Source organism: Terrapene carolina, unplaced genomic scaffold, assembly GCF_002925995.2.
Source record: "Terrapene carolina triunguis isolate 2854851 unplaced genomic scaffold, T_m_triunguis-2.0 Scaffold67, whole genome shotgun sequence".
Lineage (NCBI taxonomy): Eukaryota > Metazoa > Chordata > Testudines > Emydidae > Terrapene > Terrapene triunguis.
This window is the reverse complement of record NW_020664418.1, coordinates 14,252,883-14,273,004: the sequence shown is the minus strand read 5'-3', so window position 1 is coordinate 14,273,004 and position 20,122 is coordinate 14,252,883. Positions and strand designations below refer to the sequence as shown.

The following is a 20,122-nucleotide window of genomic DNA, read 5'->3' as shown; positions in this document are numbered from 1 at the left end:
GCGCCGCTTCATTCTTCGGCGGCAATTCGGCAGCGGGTCCTTCACTTCGAGAGGGACTGAGGGACCCGCCTCCGAATTGCCACCAAAGACCCGGACGTGCCGCCCCTTTCCATTGGCCGCCCCAAGCACCTGCTTCCTGCACTGGTGCCTGGAGCCAGCCCTGCTAAAGGAGTTGGCGGAGGTGATTGCAGAGCCATTGGCCATTACCTTTGAAAATTCATGGTGATCGGGGGAGGTCCCAGATCACTGGAAAAAGGCTAATGTAGTGCCCATCTTTAAAAAAGGGAAGAAGGAGGATCTGGGGAAGTACAGGCCAGTCAGCCTCACCTCAGTCCCTGGAAAAATCATGGAGCAGGTCCTCAAGGAATCAATTCTGAAGCACTTAGAGGAGAGGAAAATGATGAGGAACAATCAGCATGGATTCACCAAGGGCAAGTCATGCCTGACTAACCTAATTGCCTTCTATGACGAGATAACTGGGTCTGTGGATGAGGGGAAAGCAGTGGATGTGTTATTCCTTGACTTTAGTAAAGCTTTTGATACGGTCTCCCACAGTATTCTTGCCAGCAAGTTAAAGAAGTATGGGCTGGATGAATGGACTATAAGGTGGATAGAATGCTGGCTAGATCGTCGGGCTCAACGGGTAGTGATCAATGGCTCCATGTCTAGTTGGCAGCCGGTATGAAGCGGAGTGCCCCAAGGGTCGGTCCTGGGGCCGGTTTTGTTCAATATCTTCATTAATGATCTGGAGGATAGCATGGACTGCATCCTCAGCAAGTTTGCACATGACACTAAACTGGGAGGAGTGGTAGATACTTTGGAGGGTAGGGATAGGATACAGAGGGACCTAGACAAATTAGAGGATTGGGCCAAAAGAAATCTGATGAGGTTCAACAAGGACAAGTGCAGAGTCCTGCACTTAGGACGGAAGAATCCCATGCACTGCTACAGACTAGGGACCGAATGGCTAGGCAGCAGTTCTGCAGAAAAGAACCTAGGGGTTACAGTGGACGAGAAGCTGGATATGAGTCAACAGTATGCCCTTGTTGCCAAGAAGGCTAACAGCATTTTGGGCTGTATAAGTAGGGGCACTGCCAGCAGATCGAGGGACGTGATCGTTCCCTTCTATTTGACATTGGTGAGGCCTCATCTGGAGTACTGTGTCCAGTTTGGGGCCCCACACTACAAGAAGGATGTGGAAAAATTGGAAAGAGTCCAGCAGAGGGCAACAAAAATGATTAGGGGTCTGGAGCACATGACTTATGAGGAGAGGCTGAGGGAACTGGGATTGTTTAGTCTGCAGAAGAGAAGAATGAGGGGGGATTTGATAGCTGCTTTCAACTACCTGAAAGGGGGTTCCAAAGAGGGTGGATCTAGACTGTTCTCAGTGGTAGCAGATGACAGAACAAGGAGTAATGGTCTCAAGTTGCAGTGGGGGAGGTTTAGGTTGGATATTAGGAAAAACTTTTTCACTAGGAGGGTGGTGAAGCACTGCAATGGGTTACCTAGGGAAGTGGTGGAATTTCCTTCCTTAGAGGTTTTTAAGGTCAGGCTTGACAAAGCCCTGGCTGGGATGATTTAGTTGGGGATTGGTCCTGCTTTGAGCAGGGGGTTGGACTAGATGACCTCCTGAGGTCCCTTCCAACCCTGATAGTCTATGATTCTATGACTGGCAAGATTGGGCAGCAGCCTGGATGTGGGGTTGGGGGAGGGGGAAGGGTAGAGTTGTAGCTGACCCCAAGGTTCAGACCGTGGGGTTGATGGAGAGGAGGGTGGCTGTGGGGCCGGCACTAGGAGGGGAGGATGTGGGGCAGCTGGGCAATGCAGCTCTCCCAAGGGCTAGTATGAGGTGGGGGCAGAGAGGCAGCCATAGCCTGGAAGGTTTTTGTATTCGGTTTAATGGAATATATTGGCCTAGAGATTGAAAGGTGTTAACATGACTCCTGCCACTGTACAGCACTAAACAGTGAAACAAGGCTTGGGATTTTGGAACACACAGACATTGGTCTGCTTAGTCTCACAGCAAACACCCCCTTAAAAATCTTTGTAACCTTTTATTAAAGACACAAAACAAGAAGGAAACAGTTCACACATTTGAAATGTAGGATATTGAGTGAGGCTTTTGTTTTAACAATATTCTTTTGCTATAGAGAGTTTTTAGAAGGGAAAAGCCCTGTCTGGAGGTCTCTTTGATGGTATTAAAGACGGTAATAACTGTCCTTTGTTTTTCTCTTTGTTATTTTGGGTTTTTTGTTTGCTTTTGTTTGGTTGGTTTTGGTAAAGAGAAGGAGTTAGTTGAGATGGGCTGGATCTGTTGTTGCAGATGGCTGCTGTTTCCGAAAAGACAGAACAAGCCAAAAACACACAAAAAGGGGAAGATTGAAAAAGCAGCTTCAGTTTCTGGTGTTGACTTTCATTTGCAGCGCCTTACTGCTGGCAAACTAAAGGCACAGCGCACAGTCCCATCAGCCACTCTGAGACCTGGCAAACTTGTACCAGCACTGGGCTGCTTAGAATATTGCTTTTTGCTGCCTCTTTAATCACAGGATTACAGTAGGGTTGCAAAATATGCAGTCTTGCCCAGCTCAGCCAGACTCTTACTAAACAGAAGGCAAAAGGAGAGGGAAAGGAAAGAGGAGAAATAGGAGGGAAGGAAAATGACACACAAAGGTGGGGGCGGTGGTGACAGCAGGAACCAAAGTCTTACATCCCAGGTGGTGTTTGGGATTTGGCTGGAGCCAGTGGAGGTGGCCGTGTCATTTGAATCCCTCTCTCTCAGGCCTGGTCTGGACAGGACATTTCTCAGCATCAGGATCAGGATCATGAAGGCCCAACAGCATTACGGTGGACCCTGAGGTCCCGAGGAGATGGTGGATGTGGCAGCCATGCGGTGAAGTTCACTTCTTCCTGTCCACCCATCTCCCAGTCAGAGCACTTCATTCTCCCCGAAGGTCTTTTTTCTAACGGACCTCAAAGGGAGTGATGGGTGCAATAATCTTTCCCCTTATTATTTTGTCTACCAATTAGACCTCATTTCCGACACACCAGTTTTGGTCCCTTGATTTCCAGCCCCACAGTTCTCTTGTTGACCAGGCATGATCTTAACACTGTCCTTGAGTTACTAGTTGGCCTTTCTGTTTGGGCTCATTCAGTCTGTCTCCCTTTCCTCAACATTCCCTGTTATGAGTTATTGGAACATTTGATCAACTTTTTATCCACTTACCCAAAGTTAAGCTTACAATCGGGTTAGGCGTACGAGGCCCAAATTATTACAACAGGCTCCACTAACCCGGCTGGATCATAACGTGGTGGCTTGTCTTGCTCTCTCTTCCCCTTGAGCCATTTCTTTATCCCTTCTTCTCCCTATGATTTTTATTCCCCCTTCATCTTCTCCCTCTCTCTCTCTCTCTCTCTTTCTTTTCTATTCTCTTCCTCTGCACCTCCTCCAACCCCTTTCCCTAGGGCCTGTGGGCTCTTCCCCCCCCCCCGCCTCTTTCTTTCCTTCTGTCCCTTTTTGGCTCTTCCTCCCCCAACCCACTTGCTCCCCATTCCCCATGGGTGTCTTTCCCTAGTGCCTGTCTCTGCTCCCTGCCTCCTCTCTCTGCTTTTTCCTACCCATATAGGTACACACCCATGTACTTTCTCTCTCTGTAGCCACACACTCACACAGAGTGACTGAGGAAGAGTCTAATTTAGAATGAATCAAAGCTCTTGACTCTCTTAAGGAAAAGCTGCCAAACTATAGGATGGTCCCTGGCTCCGGCTTTCTGATCGTCTCAATGTTCCTTTGTAACAAGAATATCTTGTCCCCCCAACCCCAGGCAGTATTGTCAGGGGCATCTGCTCTTCCAATGTACCACTGAGGAGCAGTTTAGTGGCCATGAGAGATGCAAAGGCAGTCTAGAATTGTTCAGTGGACGCATATTTTCACTGGGCATTCCAGGGACTCAGTCAAAGGGGTGGGAAGCAATATGGCTGCTGCTAGGTCTCTGATCCGTGTGTGAGGAAAGTTCCTCTCTCTCTACAGTCTCTCCAACAAGCATTACCAAGTGTTCGTCATTCAAAGTGCTTTAGCAAGGTGGGTGAGGAGTATTATCTCCATTTTACAGATGGGGAAACTGAGGCACGGAGAGGGGGAGGTCAATGTTCTCAAAAACAGCTACTGATTTTTGGGTGCCTTCATTTCTTGTGCCCAACTGGCGACACCTGGGGGCTGATTTTCAGTGGGGCTGTGGAGCCAGTGTTCCCATTGCCTTCAACTGAATTTGGGGATAGAGCTGGTCTGGAGGTAAAAGACCTCTGCATGGAGAGCCCTGGCCTTCTGCGGTGCTCTGGGGATGTGCAGGGCTTGAGGGTGGGCCTTGTGGCTTTGTTCCCTCTTCGCCCCCTACCAGGATGATGTGGAGGTATCTCAGCTAGGGTCTCCTCATGGAGATTTCCTCCCCCAGAGCCTTCTACCATGGCTTTGACCATGGGGGTGGGATGACTTAGCCGCAGAATCCCAAGAAACTGCATCCTGAAAACAATTCGGGTCAGATCAAAACCCTCATTGGACAAAGGATCACGGTGCAGTATGAGTGAATGGAGAGAACAAGCAACGGCGGTGTGGAACTTTCTGTACTCTGCTACTTTCTGGAAGCCAAATTCTGCAACATGGGAAATTCACAGGGCCCAAATTCTTCTCTTACAGAGATGTATCTTTAAATGACTGCCCTTGTCTGATTTCTAGTCCCATAATAGCCCATGCTTATTAAACTCTTAGGGAACAACGTGAATGCCTATTGAGCACATTTGCAGAAGCGGAGATAGAGCGTGTATATTTTAATGCATTCTTGAGTTCAAGCTTCTCTGGCTGCTCACACTTCTGGGAATGATTTCAGCAACTGTTCTGATCATCAAACAAGTCGTCACAACGAAGGCCCCGATGTTACAAGCTGATCATTGTGGGTGGCTCACTGCACCTAGGATGAAGCTCACCGAAGACTCTGCGGGCGTCCACCTACACGGAGCTGCTAGCAGGGTTTGAGCCTGAGAGTGTGTGAAATGGGGTCCCCTGTCTACCTAGGATTCATTTACAATGCAGCTGATGTAACAGTGACAACATAGTGGTGTGAGTAAAAATATTTGAAGGTGTAAAATTGCCATGCAATGGGGTCAAACTCAGTAGAAGTCCCAGTGCTATCACTAATTAAAATGGATTAATCATCTCTCTTGCGTGCAGTGATGACTATAAAGTAGCACATTAAAGGGAGATGTTTGTAAATGCTGAGATGAAAAAGCCGTATTCTTTCAAAGGTCCCAGTTTTACAATGAGATGAGTGTGGGTGGACCCCTGCAGCTGTACGGAGCTCAAACAAGTTTGGGGGCCAAAGCCCCTGATCCTCTAACTGATCCACATGGAAGGACTTTTGTGCATGTGCAGAGCCCCAGTGAAGTCAATTAAACTATTCACATGAGCAAACTCATGCAGAAGTGACACAATCCCGCAAACGGGTCCACTTCGGTGGATCCCTGCAAGCATGTGGCAGACCCTCCTTGGCTTCCATGGAGTTCCTTGTAGGGGTAAGGACTCGAGTGCGCAGGGCAGCTTGTGGAATCCTGGCCAGTGTTTGCAGGGACAGGGCCTGCTTTAAAACAAGATGCAACAAGTGAGTGTGACAAACACTAGGAGGAAAGGGCCTGTGAAATGAGAGTGACAGGAACAAGTTCAGCCTGGTCCATGGGCTAGTTGTGTGTGGTTGGTTTGTGGGTGTTTTTTATAACATACATTACCCTGCATGGTTCTGTTTGGGAGTGGTGTGTGTGTGTTTCTCATCTGTGTGTGTGTGTGTTTTATAACATACATTATCCTGCATGGTTCTGTTTTGGAATGTGTGTGTTTCACATCTGTGTGTGTGTGTGTGTGTGTATTTTCTCATATCTCTGCCTGTTTGTAGTCTGTCTTAGGTACTCCTGTGGCCCCATTACTGTAGGAGCTGAGCACCTCCCAATCTTTAAGGTCTTTATCCTCACACCACTACTGGGAGGCAGGGCAGGGCTGTAACCCCCACTGCAGGGGTGGGGAACTGAGACACAAAGAAGGTAGGACTTCAATGGGATTTAGGTGCCTAAACCCGTGAGGATCTGGGCCCAAGTGACTGGCCCACCATGGCACTGGGAGCCTGCAGCACAGCAGGGCCTGGTTCCCACAGCAATCCCGGGGCTGACCCCATGGCTGTTCACAGCCGGCAGGGCCAGCCCACAACATTTTGGCACCTGAGGCGGGGAGCTCAAATGACGCCCCCATGCCCCCTTGCTTGGGCCAAAATTTTGAAAGGTCTCAATTCTGCCTTCTTCCTATTCTACTCCTCTCTTGGTACTGCTCTGCTACCTATCCCAATAAAGGAGAACTAACAACTTAAAATGCCTTGTTCAAAAATTGTAAGTAACACTTAACTTTCAGGTTTCAGAGTAGCAGCCGTGTTAGTCTGTATCCGCAAAAAGAACAGGAGTACTTGTGGCATCCGAAGAAGTGGGTTGTAGCCCACGAAAGCTTATGCTCTAATAAATTTGTTAGTCTCTAAGGTGCCACAAGTACTCCTGTTCTACTTAACTTTCAAACGCCTGAACAGCAAATGTAACTTTTCTTGTCTGCATAGTAAACACGGGCATTTTTATCTGTTTGAATGACCAAAGTGGTGCTTTCCGTGCCTTCTTGGTTGCAAAGATTTGAACTGCTTCCTGCTGAAGGTCCACAGTCTGGGCCAGCTCATGCTCTATTGAGATGATTTCAAGGCCGACCAGCCTCTCCTGTGTCATTGTGGAGCGTAGATGTATTTTTATTAACTTCAGCTTCGAGAAGCTGCGTTTTCCACTGGCAACTGTTACAGGAAGTGTTAGAAGTATGCGCAGAGCAACAAAAGCATTTGGAAAGAGGGTGTTCATCTTATTTGTGCACATATATTCCAGAACAGCCTTTGGAGTTGATCCTGCTGAAATGTATCTTGAAAGGGCTTTCAGTTCATCACCTAAATCACTCGCATCAATATCGCGCATGTCATCATATGTCAACACAGTCTCTAGTGCCCTGCATTGCTGGTGTAGATCTTCTTCAGGTATAGTGAGGAGTTTTGGAATATCATACAACATCCCAAATATAATGCTGTGTTCCTTGAGCTGCATGAAACGTTCTTCAACTGACTGTATTGCACAATCTAGCACCTGGTTAAAGACTTCAACTTTGAATTGTTGTTTGGGGTCTCTTATGGGATTATCCCATGCCTCATAATCAAAATGTTTTCTTCTTCAGTGACTCTTGTTTTTTTGAATGGGTGGGAAAATAGCTTCAGTGTGAAGTTCCTCTGCCAACTTCTGTGCACTCTTCAAAACGTTTTGAAATCCCTCATCTGACCGGGAAGACTGTAGGTATGACTTTGCTTTGTCCAGTTGTTCCATTGCTCCAGCTATATCAAGGTCAACACCTTGGAGTCTCTTGTTTACAACATTTATTTCAAACAGTATGTCATGCCACAACACTAAGCCACAGAGAAATTTGAAGTTATGTATGTTTCTGGTGATTCCATTTCCCTCTGCCACTGTTCTCCCACGAACAGTTCCTGTCATAGCATTATCCTCCATAATGACAACTATGACATCATCTATCTTCCCAGTTTGGTGTTTGATAGGCTTTATCACCTTCACTCGACTTTCCCATCGTGTGGCACTCAGTGGTTTCAGTGTCAGAGAGGATGTTCCCAGATGTTGCTTCGAAATTTGCCATTGATGAGTTGATGCAGAGAAAAATACATAGATGCTTTGAATTACATTAAAAAATTCAGCAGCCTCACTAGAATCTGATGCTGCATCACTGACCACCAAGTTCAATGAATGAGAACTGCATGGGACAAAAAAAGCTTGAGGGTTTAACTCTCAGATCCGTGTCTGCACTCCTCTGTTCTTTCCTCTCATGTTGGCACCATTATCGTAGCCCTAACCTCTCACGTCAGCTATCGCAATTCCCGTATCTTCCAGCTTTTGAAGAAGCACATTTGTCATACCAGCTCCTGTAATATCATCAATGTCAATAAATTCTAGAAAATGCTGACAGTCACCATTGCAGGGACATTTTCACTAGGTTCTGTTGTTGTTACAAAACGCACCATTAAAGTCATTTGTTCCGTATGGCTGCTGTCAGGTGTGCAGTCCAGAATAACAGAGTAATATATCTTGCTGACTTCAAATCTGCCACAATCTTCTGTTTGACTTTTGTTGCCAGTAACTGTATGATCTCATTTTGAATTGTTTTTCCAAGGTAGTGGTGTGTGTACATTTCTTGGGTGGTGACTCTTCTTAGATGCTCCTGGAGTACAGCATCAAACTCAGCCATCAGCTCCACAATTTGAAGGAAGTTTCCATTGTTTGGCACATACAGCTGATCTGAAGTGCCACGCAGTGCTAGGTTTTGGGTAGCAAGCATTCTCACAATAGCAATGAGCCTATTCAGAACATTTTGCCAGTAAAGAGACTCTGATGCAATCTTCTCTTGATGCTGATCATCTACGGTGGCCTTTAACCTCATCTCATCTCAAGCTCTTTCCACCTATGGGATGCTCTCTGGTGATTTGCTGCCTTCTCATGGCATGCCAGATTTCTAGCCAGATTTTTCCAGTCCTTTGTTCCTGTAGAACCCAATGTGGCTGGAACATTAGACTGGAAGAGTTTGCAACAAAAACCAGTATGCAGCATTCTGGGTTTTTTAGCACATAAGCCATGGCCTCTCCACTTTGTCACCATTGGGGATTTCACGCCAGTAATGTGTTGGATGGAAACTTCTATTTTCATTGTCTTTGGGGAACAGGGCCGGCTCCAGGGTTTTGGCCGCCCCAAGCAGCCAAAAAAAAAAAACCCGGGTCCCCATCCCCCGCGGCAATTCGGCGGGAGGTCCTTCGCTCCGAGCGGGAGTGAGGGACCGTACGCCGAATTGCCGCCGAATACCTGGATGTGCCGCCCCTCTCCGGAGCGGCCGCCCCAAGCATCCGCTTGCCAGGCTGGTGCCTGGAGCCGGCCCTGTTGGGGAACATGAAGTTTTTCACTTGCTGTGGCCCATGCAGTACAAGGAAGTCCCTCAGGCTACTGCTCAAGTGGGTCCACAGTCCTGGATCATCTAGACCTAAGGAACTAAACTCAGCAGCAGCTGTTTCTTGCACCTCTACCACACTCTTCTCTGATCTACACTTTTCTTCAGGAATGTGCATGGTTACATCCATTTGAGATGGAGATATGGATGCTGAAATAAATGCCAGGTCACCTGCACTCTGACTAACTGGAAGATCAGGCATCTCCTCACCACTCACATTCTCACTGACTAACTGGAAGATCAGGCATCTCCTCACCACTCACATCCTCACTGGGGCCAGAAGGCTCACCGTGAACATTTGTGTCTATGTATCTCAGGAGAGCTCCTTCCTGCTTAGCTAGAAAAGCTTCCTTTGCTTTCTTTCTTTTTTTGAATGCTGCCCCAGAGGGGCGTTTTCTTCTTTCACTCATGACTCCTGTTCTGTGCCAGCTATAGTGGCTCTCAACACTCAATTGAAGGGGACAAATAAGCAGGCTGGTAGCAGGGCCTGAGGGAGGGAAGATATCAGCGTCTTAAGGGCCTAACTGGCTCCTACTACTAGGGTTACCATATGTCCGGATTTTCCCAAACATGTCCAGCTTTTTGGGCCTCAAATCCCCGTCCGGGAGAAAATCCCCAAAAGCCGGACATGTTCGGGAAAATAGGGAGGGAGGGGCCGGCGGTGCTCCGCCGGGGGCCGGGGCCAGAGGTGCTCGGCCGGGGCCTGGTGGTGCGGGGCCGGGGACCGGGGCCCGGCAGTGCGGGGCCGGGGGCCGGCGGTGCTCAGCCGGGGGCCAGGCCGGGGCCGGCGGTGCTTGGGAGACGCCGGGACCAGAGCCTCTTGGCCTGGGCCGGCCGGCCGGCCACCAGAGGGAGCCGCTCGGCCGGGGAGGCCGGACTGGGCCGCGCCCCCCCACCCCAGCCCCAGCTTACCTGCTGCCTGCCTGCTTCAGGCTTCCCACGAATCAAATGTTCGCGGGAAGCAGCGGAGTTGGGGTGGGGCCGAGGCCTGGTGGAGTGTCCTCTTTTTGGACACTTAAAATATGGTAACCCTACTACTTCAGTTGACTGCCTGTTCTCCTCAAGTGGGTTCAGGGAAGCAGCAGGAAACAGGAAGCTCCCTGAGAAGCTGGTGTTAATCAATCCAGGCTCCTGGGGGTGCTAGAGAGGTAGATAAGAGGCTCCTCCTCCTCTCTGTCCCTGCAGCTCCTGCTGCTTTCTGTTATTCCCTCTCACCTTTTCTCCTGCCTGCCTGTTCTGTCTCTTGTGCCCTCCTTCCTCCAGCACAGCACTCCACCATCTCTGTGCACCAGCAGCAGATACAATTTTCTACACTCTGGGTTCTAGTGGTGCCCTCCACCCCATCTGGCACCTGAGATGGCCGCCTCAGTTCACCTCATGGTAAGGCCAGCCCTGACAGCTGGGCGGGGGGGGCCCTTCCCCAGAGCAGTGTGAGGGACCCCACCGGGGTGTGCGTCCTGCTCTCTCTCCGCAGCGTCTGCAGGGGGGAGCCAGGGCCAGGAATCTGGGACAGGGGAGCAGAGGCGGAGCCGGATTGCCCGTTGCTAGGCGACAGGGCGAGGCGGGACCCAGGCCCCGCCCGCGGGGCGCTCACTCCCCACCGTACCCCCCCGCCCCGCACATGCGCAGTAGCCCACAGGTACAGGCTTCCCCTGTTGCCGGACTCCGGAGCTGTGGCTCGGCCCGTGTCCGCGCTGCTCCGCGGGGCCATGGCCGGGTCCCAGGTGCTGAAGCGGCGTCGCACCGCGCTGGAGCGGGCCGAGAAGTTCCTCTCCGAGTCCTGCTTCCCCGACTGCAACCTCCGGGGCAGGTGGGAGCCGGACCGGTCCGCCGCGAGTTCCGCCCCCTCCGGCCGGGAAACAGCGGCCCGCGGGCGTCCCCCGGGCCGGGCCTGCGCTCTCGCTTGGGGCGGGGTCCGGCCGCCCCCAGCCCCTGCGGCGGGGCTTGCCCCCCTCCCCCACTCAGCGCCCTCACTTCCAGCGCCCCTCCCCCCCCGGTGCCTGGAGCTGCCCGGCCCGGCGTGCCGGGACCGAGGTGGGCGCGGGGCTGGCTCGGGACGCTGGGGGCGCGCTAGCTGCGGAGCGAGCCCCGCTGGCCGGCGGGGGACCCGAGCCGCTTCCGGCCCGTGGTTCCTGCTGGCCCGGCTGTGAGCACGGGCCGGGATCGGGCTGTGGGTCTGCCTGAGAGTCGCAGTGACTCCAGCCGTGCCCCGGGGAGGGGGGCGATCGGGTGCGGTGTGCCCACCTGCTACAGCCCGGGTGTCGCTGCTCTGAAAGCTTGGAGCAGGCTTGGGGTGTCTGTGTGTGTGAAGGGACACTTGTAAGATCCTTTATTGTGCGTTTAAAATTAAATGCTTTAAAAATCAAAGGCTCTGCTGCTCTTTCTTTCCCCTTTGCTGTTTCACTCTGCAGTTAGGCTGGTCAGTTTCAGGTTTGCTGCTTCTTTCTCTCTGATTCTGACAATTCTTTTGGGTTTCTCACAGTGTAGGACAGAGGTTCTTCTTTTCACCCTGTGGAGCAGCTCATAGCAGAGATCCTCTCACAGACCCATCTGTCTTACCAGCACCACAATCTTCCTGTTATTTAGCTCTCACATAGTTAAACAAAAATACTATTTTCATAGACCCTACCATGACTGCATCTGTTCCTGGCAGCTGTCACCTAAATCCTTGCTCCTGCAACTGGCTCTGCTCAGGAGGACCCCAGCGTGGAGATTGAGCCTCATTCAAGTTAATGGGGCTTCTGTGTAGACGCACAGCCCGTCCACTTAAAATAAATTACAGGATTGGAGCCTGAATCTATGCATGCACAGGAAGCTAGATGTGAGATCAACAGTATTGCCACAAGTGGTCCCCCCCCCCCCAATCCTGCCATGGGGCGCAAAGGAGTCAGGTAGGCTGCGTTGGGTGGGAGAAAGTGGGAACCAACCCGCCTCAGAGCGATATTACTGTTCTCACAGCTAGGTCCCTGCACACATGCGCTACTCTGATAGCACCATGGTGCAGCCACTAACCTGGGGGGATGTCTGAAAACCCCCCACTTGTATTACATTTTAAAAAATCCTTCAATCCTGTTTTCCTGGAAAAGAACAAACCAATAATTGCATTGTAACCCCCTTCTTCATAACTCAGATGAATGAATGACATGTTGGGTCTATGGGTATGTCTACACTACGAAATTAGGTCGAATTTATAGAAGTCGGTTGTTTAGAAATCGTTTTTATAAGGTCGATTGTGTGTGTCCCCACACAAAATGCTCTAAGTGCATTAAGTCGGCGGACTACGTCCACAGTACCAAGGCTAGCGTCGACTTCCGGAGCATTGCACTGTGAGAGCTATCCCACAGTTCCCGCAGTCTCTGCCGCCCATTGGAATTCTGGTTTGAGATCCCAATGCCTGATGGGGCAAAAACAGTGTCGTGGGTGATTCTGGGTACATGTCATCAGGATCCATCCTCCCTGCCGTGAAAGCAACGGCAGACAATCGTTTCGCGCCTTTTTTCAGCCCAGACGCCATAGCACTGGGATCATGGAGCCCGCTCAGATCACCGTGGCAATTATGAGCACTTTAAACGCCACGCGCATTATCCTGGAGTATATGCAGGACCAGAACCTGCCAAGGCAAAATCAGACGAGGAGGCAATGGCAGCACGGCGACGAGAGTGGTGAGGAAACAGACATGGACATAGACCTCTCACAAAGTACAGGCCCCAGCAATGTGCAAATCATGGTGTTAATGGGGCAGGTTCATGCCGTGGAATGCTGATTCTGGGCCAGGGAAACAAGCACAGACTGGTGGGACCGCATAGTGTTGCAGGTGTGGGACGATTCCCAGTGGCTGTGAAACTTTCGCATGCGTAAGGGCACTTTCATGGAACTTTGTGAGTTGCTTTCCCCTGCCCTGAAGCGCCAGAATACCAAGATGAGAGCAGCCCTCACAGAAGCGAGTGGCGATAGCCCTGTGGAAGCTTGCAACGCCAGACAGCTACCGGTCAGTCAGGAATCAATTTGGAGTGGGTAAATCTACTGTGGGGGCTGCTGTGATCCAAGTAGCCAACGCAATCAAAGAGCTGCCGTATCAAGGGTAGTGACTGTGGGAAATGTGCAGGTCATAGTGGATGGCTTTGCTGCAATGGGATTCCCTAACTGTGGTGGGGTGATAGACGGAACCCATATCCCTATCTTGGCACCGGAGCACCAAGCTAGCGAATACATAAACCGCAAGGGGTACTTTTCAATGCTGCTGCAAGCACTGGTGGATCACAAGGGATGTTTCACTAACATCAACGTGGGATGGGCGGGAAAGGTACATGATGCTCGCGTCTTCAGGAACTCTGGTCTGTTTCAAAAGCTGCAGGAAGGGACTTTCTTCCCAGACCAGAAAATAACCGTTGGGGATGTTGAAATGCCTATAGTTATCCTTGGGGACCCAGCCTACCCCTTAATGCCATGGCTCATGAAGCCATACACAGGCAGCCTGGACAGTTGTCAGGACCTGTTCAACTATAGGCTGAGCAAGTGCAGAATGGTAGTAGAATGTGCATTTGGACGTTTAAAAGCGCGCTGGCGCAGTTTACTGACTCGGATAGACCTCAGCGAAACCAATATTCCCACTGTTATTACTACTTGATGTGCACTCCACAATATCTGTGAGAGTAAGGGGGAGACATTTATGGCTGGGTGGGAGGTTGAGGCAAATCGCCTGGCTGCTGATTACACGCAGCCAGACACTAGGGCGGTTAGAAGAGTACAGCAGGGCATGGTGCGCATCAGAGAAGCTTTGAAAACCAGTTTCATGACTGGCCAGGCTATGGTGTGAAAGTTCTGTTTGTTTCTCCTTGATGAACCCCCCTCCCCTTCCCCCCCCCGGTTCCCTCTACTTCCCTGTAAGCTAACCACCCTCCCCTCCCCCCTTCGATCACCGCTTGCAGAGGCAATAAAGTCATTGTTACTTCACATTCATGCATTCTTTATTAATTCATCACACAAATAGGGAGATAACTGCCAAGGTAGCCCGGGAGGGGTGGAGGAGGAGGGAGACGCCGGGTGGGGTGGGGGAGGAGATAAGGACAAGGACACACTGCACTTTAAAACTTATTGAAGGCCAGCCTTCTGTTGCTTGGACAATCCTCTGGGATGGAGTGGCTGGGTGGCCGGAAGCCCCCCCACCGCGTTCTTGGGCGTCTGGGTGAGGAGGCAATGGAACTTGGGGAGAAGGGCTGTTGGTTACACAGGGGCTGTAGCGGCGGTCTGTGCTCCTGCTGCCTTTCCTGCAGCTCAACCATGTGCTGGAGCATATCAGTTTGATGTTCCAGCAGCCGGAGCATCGACTCTTGCCTTTTGTCAGCAAGCTGACGCCACCTATCCTCTTCAGCCCGCCACCTCTCCTCGCGTTCATATTGTGCTTTCCTGCACTCTGACATTGTCTGTCTCCACGCATTCAGCTGTGCTCTGTCTGCGTGGGAGGACATCTGGAGATCCGAGAACATGTCATCCTGAGTGTGCCTTTTTCGCCTTCTAATCTTCACTAGCCTCTGCGAAGGAGAAACATTTGCAGCTGGTGGAGGAGAAGGGAGAGGTGGTAGTTAAAAAGACATATTTTAGAGAACAATGGGTACACTCTTTAACGTTAAATCTTGCTGTTCACATTACACAGCACATGTGCTTTCGTTACAAGGTCGCATTTTTCCTCTTATATTGAGGGCCTGCCGGTTTGGTGTGAGAGATCACTCACACAGTGCCAGGCAACAGAATTCGGCTTGCAGGCAGCCATGGTAAGCCACAGTCTTTTGGCTTTTTTAACCTTCATAACATGTGGGAATGGTTTCAAACAGCAGGGCCCTCATTTCCCATACCAAGCAGCCGTTGGGTTGGCCATTTAAAATGGGTTTGCAATTTAAAAGGAGGGGCTGCAGTTTCTGGGTTAACATGCTGCACAAACTCAACTAATCCCTCTCCCCTCCCCCCCACACCCACAGCGGGGAACGTTTCTGTTCAGCAGAGCAGGAACGGGCACCTCTGAACGTCCCCTTAATAAAATCACCCTATTTCAACCAGGTGACCGTGAATGATATCACTGTCCTGAGGATAACAGAGAGATAAGGAATGGATGTTGTCTGCATGCCAGCAAACACCGGGACCATATGCTGCCATGCTTTGTTATGCAATGATTCCAGACTAGGTGCTACTGGTCTGGCGTGGTAAAGTGTCCTACCATGGCGGACGGGATAAGGCAGCCCTCCCCAGAAACCTTTTGTAAAGGCTTTGGGAGTACATGAAGGAGAGCTTTCTGGAGATGTCCCTGGAGGATTTCCGCTCCATCCCCATACACATTAACAGACGTTTCCAGTAGCTGTACTGGCCGCGAATGCCAGGGCAAATTAATCATTAAGCATGTTTGCTTTTAAACCATGTGTAATATTTACAAAGGTACACTCACCAGAGGTGCCTTGTGTGCCCTCAGGGTCTGGGAGCACGCCTTGGGTTGGTTCGGGGGTTACTGGTTCCAGGTCCAGGGTGAAAAACATATCCTGGCTGTTGGGGAAACCGGTTTCTCCGCTTCCTTGCTGTGAACTATCTTCAATGTCTTCATCATCATCTTCCTCATCCCCAAAACCCGCTTTCGTGTTCCGTGATTCTCCATTGACGGAGTCAAAGCACAGGGTTGGGGTACTGGTGGCTGCACCCCCTAGCATGGCATTTAGCTCAGCGTAGAAGCGGCATGTCTGCAGCTTTGCCCCAGATCTTCCGTTTGCCTCTCTGGTTTTGTGGTAGGCTTGCCTTAGCTCCTTAATTTTCACGCGGCACTGCTGTGCGTCCCTGTTATGGCCTCTGTCCTTCATGCCCTTTGAGACTTTTTCAAATGTTGTGGCATTTCGTTTACTGCTATGGAGTTCAGCTAGCACTGATTCATCTCCCCATATGGTGAGCAGATCCCGTACCTCCCGTTCGGTCCATGCTGGAGCTCTTTTGCGATCCTGGGACTCCGTCATTGTTACCTGTACTGATGAGCTATGCGTGTTCACCTGGGCTCTCCACCACGCTGGGCAAACAGGAAATTCAAAATTTCGCGGGCCTTTTCCTGTCTGCCTGGCCAGTGCATCTGAGTTGAGAGTGCTGTCCAGAGCGGTCACAATGGAGCACTCTGGGATAGCTCCCGAAGGCCAGTACTGTCGAATTGCGTCCCCACTACCCCAAATCCGACCCGGAAAGACCGGTTTCAGCGCTAATCCCCTCATTGGAGGTGGATTAAAGAAATCGATTTAAAGAGCCCTTTAAGTCAAAAAAAAAAAAAAAAAAAAAGGGCTTCGTCGTGTGGACGGGTCCAGGCTTAAATCGAGGTAACACTGCTAATTTCGACCTAACATCGTAGTGTAGACCAGGCCTAAGACTATGTCACTCTGCTGCTTCAGGAGTGGAATTTCTGTCTGGACTATAAATTTCCTCTTGATGCTTTAAATCATAATGTGACTATTACTGCTCAGCTAGTGTCTTTAAAATCTGTACAAGTAGATAACTGTACCATGGTATCGCTATATGTAGTTCATGTGAGTACACTTAGGGACAGATCCTCAGCTGGTGTAGATTGTCATAGCTTCATCCAGTGCTAATATGGGGAATACCGCTGTAACCTTTGCTTGCAAAGGTATTTGTAATGCTTTGAATGGGGGTTCCTATCATTTAAATAGAAAAGAACAAAAGGGAAACATTGTTATGAAGAGCATGGTGATCAATTGTTCTCCACATCCACTAAAGATAGGACAAGAAGTAATGGGCTTAATTTGAAGCAAGGGGGATTTAGGATGGACACCAGGAAACATTTTCTAATTATAAGGATAGTTAAGCTCTGGAACAGGTAACCTAGAGAGGTTGTGGAATCCCCATCGCTGGAGGTTTTTTAAGAACACCTTGGACAAAGACCTGTCAGGGATGGTCTTCTAGGTTTACTTGGTCCTATCTCAGCACAGGAGGCTGGGCTAGAGGTCCCTTCCAGCCGTACGTTTCTATGATTGTGTGATTTGTGGGAACAAAGAAAATCTCCATGGCTTGGCACTTGTGGTAGTGAAAATATACAAGGGAGATACAGGTGTTCTGCTGCCGATGGTGACCACATGCCACGCTGGGCACCCAGGTTTATTGTCAGGCTAACAAGAAACGGGATTGTTAGTTTTTTAAAACATTGTTTGGGTTTTTTTTAAACTGAATGTTTCTGCAATGGTGAACCACTGGGGAAAAACCAAGCGTGACAAAGCTTTAGCCTTCGTCGGGAGATTGGGAGACAGATCCTCGTACCTTGGGGTGATTGGCTTTATTGCCTGTCATCTTTACTGCAGGCTGTTCGGGGACACCTGCCCCCTGGTGTCTCTCTCCTGCTTCCAGACCCCTCAGCGAATCCCACATGATGAAGCTGTCAGACAAGAATTCAGACCTACGAAAGTTGGGGACTCCTTTGGACCCACGTAAGTACCAGCCTTAGAGGAACAAAGTGATGTGAATTGATTTTTAACTGCCATTTATTTAAATGAGGAAGTGATGTGAAGTCGCTATTGTTTTTCCCCTTGAGGGACACAATGAGCTCTGTGCGTGAGATTCCATTTTTACTCCCCAGGTGCTGCAGATTAATCAGTAGGACTGTGTGCAACATCTGTGTGTATACAACTATTTTTTTCTACACCTAAAGATATCTTTAGCACTTTAACTTCAGGTTACTTGTATGCGTATTAGCTAATCCTCACAAACCCCTGATGAAGTAGGACAGAAGATATATAATCCTCCCTATTTTACATTTGGGGAGAAACTGAGGGACAGAGAAGTTAAGTAACTTGACTGAGGCCACATGACAAGTGGCAGGACTAGACTGCAAGCCAGGCACTCTGAAATCTCTTTGCTCAGCCATCTACCTCACTCTTTTGGATTCTTTCAGCTCCATGTTTAGGACTTTGATTTTGATTTATGCGTTGGACCTATCGGCAAATCTCCAGGCAGAACAGAAGGCCTGTGATAATGCTGGGGCAGTTAAAGGAGGTATCATAAATACCTGTTTCTTGGGTGCTTGTAATTTGGTTTTAAAAATAAACTCCAGACTAAAACTTGACCCAAAATCTCTGGAAGCTAATTACCTGTCTCTGTCCATCCTGAGTCCCTCTCCTTCAACTTGACTCCCATGACAGCAGACCCTGTGGAATACTTCATGTTAGGCTATGGAGGTGCGGGGAGTGGATCTTTGAGACTTGGGCCTTCATGAAATAGGGTTTATTTCATCCCTTTTCTCCCCTTCTGAGGCCTTTTCTTTGCCTGGTGGGTAGCTGCTCTATCCCTGCAGTCACAATTTTCTCTAGTCTCGCTCCATGCTGGTAATGTAAGACCCCCTTTGTGCACCTCTTCTGCTTCCAGCATGGCAGCTCCTTTGTCCTCATGGAATTGCCACCTACAACACTGCCAAGCCCTGCTGCACTGGGGAATGCCGTGGAAAGGAAAGCTGATCTCAGTGTCCTGATTTCTCTGAGAGAGCAGGTCAAACTACTGCTAGACAGCTGCCTGATCCATCCAACAGCTGTCTGAGATGCCCTGGCTCTTTGGGACCTGGGTGGAATGTGTGGGTGTCTCAATCCAGTTCCTAGGCAACAGGTGTCTGTACTGTAAAAGCGCCTCTAAACTTTCCCCCCTTGATGATCTTCTGACTGAATGAGCCATGGAGAACACACTGCCCGTGGATGTTCCTGGCGGGTCTGGCTTGATGTGTATGGGTGGAGGCAGAGTGTGCTTGTACTGCTGCTGACCATGCCCTATCATACCTGATCTATACAGATTAGATCTCTGTCTATGGGGCTGTCAATTGAGCATCTTTCACTCTTAGGAAAAAATAAAAGCAGGCCCTAGAGGGATTGTCTCCTGTGTGTGTTTGTGCATTGGTGTCTGTACATACTACGTGATTTCCCCACAGACCTCCTTAGAGATTCTGCTGAGGCTGTAGTGTCTTGTGCATGTTAACCTTTCATAGAGAAATGCTTAATCATTAATGGCTCAACATCAGTTCAGAAGTGTATGTGCCTGTCATTTTTAGGTGGTGGACCTGCTGGTTTAAAGTGGAGCTTAGCATCCCCAGAGAATGGGCGGGGAAGGAAGTACATCTCCTGTGGGAAAGCGATGGGGAAGGGATGGTGTGGAGGGATGCGCAGCCGGTTCAGGTAAGAGGAAGTGCGTGTTTCAATGCTAGATCTTTATGAAGTACGTCATAGGCAGTGCTGCAATCAATGCTGTTTCCATGACATGTCCTCTGTCTCAGCCCCTTATAATGGGGCTGTAGGAATTCCCTGCCATTTGTTACATGGTTTGAATCAGACTGGATTTTAATTTCCTCTAATTACATAGCACTTCCCTGTTTTGTGAGGTTTTTAATCCAATATTCCTGACCATTGGTCTGTGGCATGGAATACCCATGGGATTGGTATTAATGCTGGGGTTGCAGCAGCTCTCCAGGAGAAGCCGACCCTTTCCACGATGTTTTTCGTGTGTGTTTGATGGGGCATGGAGACATGTCCTAGGGAGTTTGAGCAAAATCTTCATTCAGCAGGGTGCTGCAAATTGCCTATGGATCTAGTACACAGACCAACAGTGAGCACAGTCTCAGTACGCACAGCTCCAGGGTAATCTGCCATGTGTCAGAAGGGGCCCCTCTGCTGATATGTATCAACAAGTCATGGGTTAGTGATTCTGTACTGATGCAGAATGGCAGCTGTTCCCACTGAACCTGTGTTAACATCTCTGATGTGAGTGTTGTCATGGAGCTATTTTAATGTCCCTCCTCCCTGTCGTGACACACAGGGTTTGACTAAAGAAGGGGAGAAGACCAGCTATATCCTGACAGATGGCCTCAAGGAGGCGGAGCCTCACAGGTGAGCATTGGTGCTTGCTGAAATTCAGGGAAACCCCCACCCTGCACTGGTTGGAGGGCCTACGAGGTACTCTTGGCACAGCCACACCACACAGGGAAAGTGCCCAGGCCTCTCT

The 20,122-nt window shown here is 49.8% G+C and overlaps 1 protein-coding gene across 1 annotated transcript in view; it reads left to right on the top strand.

Moving 5' to 3' along the window:
- The first annotated feature begins 10,824 nt into the window (after nt 1-10,824).
- MAN2C1 (mannosidase alpha class 2C member 1) overlaps nt 10,825-20,122 on the top strand; it is a 28,015-nt gene continuing 18,717 nt past the window's right edge. The window contains exons 1-4 of the mRNA XM_026648229.2: nt 10,825-10,925; nt 17,446-17,571; nt 19,176-19,299; nt 19,937-20,007. Of these exons, the coding sequence (XP_026504014.1) occupies nt 10,825-10,925; nt 17,446-17,571; nt 19,176-19,299; nt 19,937-20,007 (422 nt within the window). The remainder of the gene's footprint in view (nt 10,926-17,445; nt 17,572-19,175; nt 19,300-19,936; nt 20,008-20,122) is intronic.